This window comes from Mastomys coucha, chromosome X (assembly GCF_008632895.1).
Source record: "Mastomys coucha isolate ucsf_1 chromosome X, UCSF_Mcou_1, whole genome shotgun sequence".
Taxonomy (NCBI): Eukaryota; Metazoa; Chordata; class Mammalia; order Rodentia; family Muridae; genus Mastomys; species Mastomys coucha.
Genome location: NC_045030.1, coordinates 111,224,737 through 111,232,715, shown reverse-complemented (window position 1 = coordinate 111,232,715; position 7,979 = coordinate 111,224,737). Strand labels below are relative to the sequence as shown.

Here is a 7,979-nt window from a genome sequence, read left to right as displayed (position 1 = left end):
ATCAAAGAATTTTGGTTGGGGGAGTACATGGTATTCTGGTCCCTACATTTTTGACTCATCAATCCTACATGGCTGTTTTAATACTATGGATTTTTATCTTTATAAATCAAAAAAGGTATCAAATAGGTATTTCTAGTCCCTTTATGTTCTTTATCTTTACCTTAATATTCATTCTATCATGATTCCTGAAGGTCAAAATGTATGGAGAATTTATGATTACTGCTGGATTGGAGTTCAGGGTTTAGGTAGAGGAGATTTGAGAGAGGGGGAATAAGGGTATGACAGGAGTAGGAATGAATCTTGGGAATAGGCTGAGAGAAATGATTATGAATAGGGTGGACTGAACATGTGGAGAGTATCATTGGAATCAGATGAGGAAAGAGCTAAAGTCTGGATAAAATATGGAGGTTATGGAGAAGATGTGGGTTTGGGATAAGTAAGGTAAAGGATGTAGTAGAGTTGGTTGTGTTGAGGAACACTTATAGAGGATTAGTGTATATGAGGACAGTATAAACTTTAGGGTTATTTGTTCATTTTATTAACTAATGAAATGAAGAGTATCCAACCTGAAAGAAATGAATTTTTAAATAATAATTCAGAACTTTATTTAATTTAAAGCTATAGTTTTATTCTAATTTTGTTTTCTTAGATTTCCTTTCATTTTCCACAAAAATTTGTCTTCCACATCTGTAAGACTCTCTGCTCTTGAAATATTTACTGAAAAAGGCACATGTACTTTGTTAAAAGCACTTTGCTATATTTTGGATTTTTACTTCTAAAATATACTTAAAACAAAGTGATTAGATGGAAATATAATATGTAATTAATGAACCTTTCTTGAAAGTTATATTAATTTTTGTTATGAAGTTTTCTTATTAAAAAAACAATGATCTTAACTCTTTTTTGTAGAAATCTGATAGTTTTGAGCGACTTAGAGAATTAATTTGATATGGAGAAGCCTAAGAAGATAGGGAAAAAGCTTGGAAAATAAATTAATGATGTGCTACTGCGCATTTGCACTGTTCACTTCAATAGATACTAACAGTATGCAGAAGAACAAAACCACTCTAAACAACTGCTAAGGGTTGAGAATCATCTTCTTAGACCATCTTCATGTTTGATTCTTTACTTGACAGTTTCATTTAAATTCTTAAAAATTGAGAGAGAAGCAGCTGGCCACTGTACACATAGTTTTATATTTAAATTTTAAGCCACTAAACACAACATCCAAAATTATATGGATTAAGAGGAATAACACTCACACATTAGGGTTTTGTTGATGACGAAGTTGGTGTTTTCGTGACTAATTTCAATTATATATTAGTGTTATATATAATTGAACCAAATTTTGTTTACTGTCTTTCTTTCTACTTTTGCTTTTGATAAACATTAGTTCTTGGTAAGTTATTTCTCAGCTTCTACTGACTTGTTAGGTTTTTTCACCCACAAGGTGGTTTTCTTTGAAACTTAGAATGCAATAGTTCTGTTTTCTAAAGTCAACATGACAAGAGAGCATTAGAGTAGACTATCCGTTAAGCAAGGTGATCTGTCAGTTTGGTTTTTATTTTATTCTCAGTCAAGTATTGGCAGTAACTTAAGTATGGTTGCCTGTATCCTTCTGTGATTTCTGTGGTTTTGCCACCCTAGGTAAAAGTCGGGTGACTCAAGACTGAAATGGTATCTCATCTTCTGGGTTGGTAAGAAGTAGGAGAAATACTCTCACTACCTTTCCTTGTTTTCTGAGGCCAGAACCCTGGTTCATAAAGCACATGCTGAACCATGGGGAGTGAAGGGAGGGAGACTAGCTAGCCTCTTTACCTCCTTCCTCAGAAGCAAACTAAATCTAAAAAGGCAAGAGTTTGCCTTCAGACCCAAGATTACCACCCCTTGCACTATGTGTTAAGGCACATAATAAGGGGTTAGGTGGTAACCTATTCTTTAAATTGCCCTTGATATTGTAAAAAACAACAGCAACCATTCTTCAGGAAAGTTTAAATTTTAAATATACAAATTGAATAGTGGCCCATGTGCCCTAAAACACAGCACAAAATTTATCTTAGGTATGAATATAATACAATGGCAGGGTTTTGTTTGTAATGAGATTACCTTCCCAAGAAATTTATCAGTTAATCTCATTACCTTCTGGTAATATTTTATTTTACAAAACTGGTGAAATAAATGTTCCACAAAGCCATATTGTATAGATAAACCAGGCTGGGTAATTTTAATACTGGGCTGATCATCTGGGCCAATGAAATGCTTTCTTCATTTTTCTGGGAAGAACATCCTATTTATTCATCTCATAAAGTATTTCAAGAATTTTTATCTTCTATCCTGAATCCTCTTATGTAAATTGACAGAAAGTTTAAAAAAAAAACTTCCAAACCAAAACCATTGTTTTAGCATGCAGTATTTTAGGCATTGTGTGGTGCTGTTACTGTTGTCTTATATTAATATCACAACAACATATGCTATTTACAGTTCTACAGTTAGTTGTCTCCTTGTATTTTTAAGGCTTGCTATAAATATTTACAATTTTGCTGTGTATATGTCAGAAAACAAATAGGCATATTTAAATACTTTTGTTAGTGAACTATTTTTTCTAGATGTCTTTTTAAAATAGTTCACAGAAGTACTGTATTCAAGAATCTTTTGGCAAATCTCCTGGATTCTTAGCTTTCAGTCAATAAATGTCTTGGACATTAAGCTAGACTCATTAAAATAAATGTCAATACCTCTGAGATCATTTTCATTTGTCTATCAAAGTATATCCAAGAAGACCTGAAATTACCAGGAGACATTGTCATTTTAAAATTACTTAGTATTTTGTTCAATGAAGAAGTACACTTCTACAACACACTTCTACAAACAGATTACTCTGTATCTATTTGAGTACTAAATACAGAATAAACCAGTTAGGTACAATTGAGTTATATCCAATCTAATAAATAATTATCTCAGGTTTGGTAATTATGTTCTTTGTGTATTCAGAATTTAGATGTCCCGTTTAGCATTGAGTTGTCAAGTTTGTACATGTCTGTTTTGATCTTAAATGTCTTTGTTTCTTCAACTATCAGGATAGCTTTGTAGTGTCAGTTTTTACAACTGGTGTTCACCTATCTTTGAGAGCTCAATAAGTGGAGAAGATACCATACGTCTGGAAGGTCTACCACTGTTGCCCATGTAAACTCGAAAACCACTGCCCCTGGGAACTCCAGTACTGCCTGTAAGAATCTGAGGATTATCTATGGGAATTCCAACATTAACCATGGGGATAGTATTGACATTGCTCTGGGGAATTCTCATATTGCCTCTGGGACGTGCAGAATTATCCTCAGGAATTCCAAAGTTTCCTTGAATCGCAGAATTGTCAAATCTTGGCAAAATGGGAAAATGTTCTCCAGACTGTGATGGAATTGCTCTTAGCCAGGCTCCCTCCATGTTGTTTCTTTCCTTGATATTTTCTAAAACGCAAAACAAGAAGTTTGTAAGTGACTATAATATTGGCTTCAGTTTTGAGAACAAGTTATGATTAAGAGTAAGAGGTGTATTTCAAAATTTGATCTCAGTTCAATTACCTCAAAATAACATGGTGATTTTACCACTGTATAAATATTATTTAGTGATTACACTTTGGGATGCAAAAGACAAAGATAAAAAGTGAGTAAATATTTATATACCAGAAGCTTAGGTCGACTAGAAAGTAGAGGTGGAGAAAGAGGAGGAACTATGATATAGTAAGAGAAGAGCTACAAGCTGAAGGACTTATAGGAACAAAGATTTTTTTAGTATGTAATTGTATTTCTTTGGTAGTATGAAAAATTATTAGGAATTTAATGGGAACAAGAAATTAGGTAAGAGGGAACCATGAAAACTAGAAAGACCCAGGAATTAATTAATTTATTAAGTGGTGTGTATGAGTGTATGTGAACTTGTGCCTGTGTGCATGTAACCATGCAGGCACTTGTGTGTAAGTGCACATGGAGTCCATACAACAACCTAGAGTCTTATTTACCAGGAGTTGCTCACTTTTTCATTTTTTAAAAAATGTTTTTGAGGCAGTCTCTCCCTGGTCTGGAATTCCCTAAATAGGCCAGGGAGGTTACCAGCAAACTTCATTTCTAAGATAACAAACACATAGTATTATCTCTCTCTCTCTCTCTCTCTCTCTCTCTTCAACCTGACTTAAAAATAAAACTTGTAAGGCCAGCTCTTTGCTGACTAAGCAGTGTCCTGTCCCTAACCCTATAGCACTCTTAAGAAGTATTTTCAATTTGAGAATAAGGTTGAAGCAATTTTATATTTCAAAGTATAATGTGATCTGAGCTGACCTTAAGTTAGATTTTAATTTCTTCCTTTGATAATTAAATTCTTAGTTACTTTTTACATAGAAATATTACAGAATGAGCTACATTTTGATTTCCAAATAAACTTTGGGTTAGACTTCAGACTTTTCATTGAAACCATCTTCAGTAGTTTGGTAACATTACTTTTCAAGAAACATTTCTATTTGGCATAAATTTCATGAAGTTATACAATTTGGTTTGTAAGAGAAGTTAGACATGAAGATTCCTAATACTATCCAGCATATATAGGATCATTTTTGGATATGCTTACATAGATATAATGATAAGCCCAAAGGGTTATTGTATAGTTAGTACATTTCAATCTGGGATTTAAAATATGTTATAAATATGTTTTGTTAGTATTACTTTTAGTCAACTATGGGTTAAAATATCAGTGGTTCATTTACTGAGTCATCCTTTCTTGTCAATAGCTGCTCACATACAAGAGGAGATAGACAGTTTGCTTAACAATGTCCATTAGCTCATTCTTTGTTCTTATCTACTACTTAGTTATTAGGGAATGAGTGTGTTAGGGGATTTTCCCCGAGTCTATGGATTAAAACTGAGTGAGTAAAGACTAGCCCTTTTCTCATGCTTTTCTTCTTAAGTTGAGGTTCTTTTTAAATGGTGAACTTTTATTCCAAATTTGAAGTCTTAAAAAGTCTGTATATACTAAAAATGCTCCCCAACCCCATGATTACAACCCAACTTAGCGTCAGGTTGTAATTACCGATGTGAATATAACAGTTAAATTTGTGGAAGAGTAACTAATGCCATCATAAAAATGTTTTATGATATAGAAATGAATAGATGATGTGGGTAGCATAGAAACAGACTGGTAAAAGTCTACTTGTATGAAAAATTATATTTAAATTACAAAAGTAGTGAAATTAAGTTAAAATATCTTACCTTCTGTTAGTAAATGACGATCACGTGGGAAGAAGAGAGTTTCTTCTGCGTCTCCTTTGAATTCAGGTGTATTTAAATATTGGCCTCTGACTTCACTGTATCTTGGTAAGCTTCGACTACGCTGCCTTTGGAGCTTAGGGCGCTCGGGCAACAAGGGGAAAGGGCCTTGCAAAGCCTGGACATGTTGATCCTTGGGAAGGGGGATTACTTGATTCTCTTCCTGTGGTGTTAGTTTGTTGCAACCCATATCTCTGTTTTCTTCATTGGGGATCGTTTGAATAATATGGAGCCCCTCACTATTTAGTGGTGCCTCTAAGAGCTCTGCCCAGGAACGCCGAAAGATGGATCTTTCTCTAAAAGGATACATGCTTCTCGCTACTTCCATATCATCACTTCCTGGGGACTCTGCATTTTCTGGAGATTCCATCCACAGATTTCCTGGGGTTCCTGGGCGACTGTATTCTGAGGATGGTGAACATTTATTTAGTAAAGCCTCCAGGTGTACAAACCCAGTGAAGTGCAAAGTTGGAATTTCTGTATCATCTAGCTCCTCCTTTCCAGGCACACCAGCAACAAGGATTGCTGTGCCTTTCCCCCTTTCCTTTGGACTGGCAATTCCTGTAACTTCTAAGCGTTGAAATTCTGGGACCCATAGATACTTAACTGGGATTTTCTCTATGCGAAGAAGCCCTAAAGTTTTTGGTTTTACAAGGGCACTGCTTTCTACCTCCTTAGTTAGTGGGGGGGTGGTAACCTTCACCACCTGATTCATAAGCCCCAAGTCCCTCTGATGGATACCTTCAGAGGTGGGTTGCTGGGAGACCACAGTTGAATTCTGTTGTTTTTGTTTTCTGGCCCTTTCCCGATTTTCCGCATTAATAGGACGGAAATAAATGAAATCATCAGAAATATTTTGAGTGCGTCTGTATTGGAAATTTGGATTCACGGAAACAATCTGAAAGAAAATGCAAGTTCAAAGATACAGTTCATTATTATGTCAACATTTTGAATAATATTCTTGATTCTAATACATTACATCATTTATTATACAGACAGGATAATACTAATGAAGACACTATAGAGATACTTTGATTACTCCAAAGTGAGAAATATGAAAGATTTCCACCAAAGTGATCTATTTCTTTCAGACATAGATTAATTTGGTCTAGTGTTTTCCAAGTTTATTTCCTAATAACCTAATCAAAAACTCTTTGTTATCGTCTGAGAACATATATTATGTACGGCCAATAGCTTGGAAAACAATTTCTAAATCTAATTTCCTAATATGTAATAAGACTCACTTAAATGTGGCTAGAAATTATTTAAAATATTTGTTTCTCTTTTTGTATGTACATCCACGTGCTTGCCATGTATGTATATGTGCGCGCGCGCGCGTGTGTGTGTGTGTGTGTGTGTGTGTGTGTGTGTGTGTGTGTGAATGCCATAGCAGCTGAAGGACAGAGTAAAACTTCCTGTAAGTCAGTTCTCTCCCTCCATCTTGCTTCTGAGGCAGTCGTTCTTGTTCTTTATGCTCCTTGGATATGTGCCACAAAAAGGACTGGAGTTACAGGTGCAAGCTACCATATCTGGCATTTTCTTTAGAGTTCAGGGGGTGAAAATCAGTTCATTAGGGTTATATGGCAAGAGCATTTACTTGATAAATTTTTTTTTTGGTTTAGAAATATATTGATATATTATTATTATTAATAGTTTAGAAATATAATTGATATATTGCTTATCTTGAAGGTACTGACCCATCAGGGTTGCTACTTCTTAGAGATAGTAAACAAGTTGTCTTTGAGAATACTTTTCAAATGCAAGACAACCAAGCTACTACAGTGTATATTTCCAATCACCTCAGTCTCCAGGCTGCTATCACATGATCAGTTATTTTAGGGAGAAGCACTGGGCAACTAGAGACAGCTCCTAAATCACAGAATCCACAGAAAAATTTCAAGCATCTGTTTTCCTTGATGTGTTATTACTGATTTTGGTGTTTTCAATGTGTCTCCTACCTAATATTGTCGCGACTACCTGCCAGCAGGAAGGACAACGACAACAGCAGGATTCTTCTCAACCACACTTTATTAGGAGCGCCCAAGTTTGAAGCGAGAAAGGACCCCGCCCTCTGGAGCGGTCGGCTTATAAACCCTATTGTGTGGCTGTGTCAATGCCTGATTGGCTCAGCAGTGTCTGCTGACCACTGCGTCACCCATTTGGAGAGGGTGCAGCAGGAAAGGCAAGCATACGCAGGTGTGCAGAGTAAACATGCCTATGTGGATGGCGTTGCGCAGATGTACAGAGTGGCTGGTGTTGGCCAGCGCCCAACAGCGCCCAACATAATATCACCTCTCTTGGGATGTGTGAGTATAGCAAACTATATTTTCAATGGCTGTCATCAACTGATTTGTTTGCTGACTTCATAATATATGATGATATATTAAATTTATACTAAACATTCACATTTGCATATGATAACCACTTCTAAATTGTGAACTTTGATCTTATATCCATCACTATTATATAATCCTGGAAGATTTTCAAAACCTCTGGAAAAAATCCTAAGACATCAGCAAAAGTGATAGAAAAAAGACTGGTGGCACATGCCTTTAATCCTAGCACTTGGGAAGCAGAGGCAGACGGATTTCTGAGTTCGAGGCCAGCCTGGTCTACAGTGAGTTCCAGGACAGCCAGGGCTACACTGAGAAATCCTGTCCTAAAAAA

General features: G+C 35.7%; 1 protein-coding gene across 1 annotated transcript in view; it reads right to left on the bottom strand.

Annotated features, from left to right (window-relative positions):
- Positions 1–1,302: 1,302 nt before the first annotated feature.
- The window catches only part of LOC116094013, a 36,421-nt gene continuing 29,744 nt past the window's right edge, over positions 1,303–7,979 (bottom strand). The window contains exons 2-3 of the mRNA XM_031376005.1: positions 5,256–6,210; positions 1,303–3,464 (exon numbers count right to left, since the gene is read on the bottom strand). Coding sequence (XP_031231865.1) covers positions 3,100–3,464; positions 5,256–6,027 — 1,137 coding nt within the window. The 5' untranslated portion in view covers positions 6,028–6,210 and the 3' untranslated portion in view covers positions 1,303–3,099. The remainder of the gene's footprint in view (positions 3,465–5,255; positions 6,211–7,979) is intronic.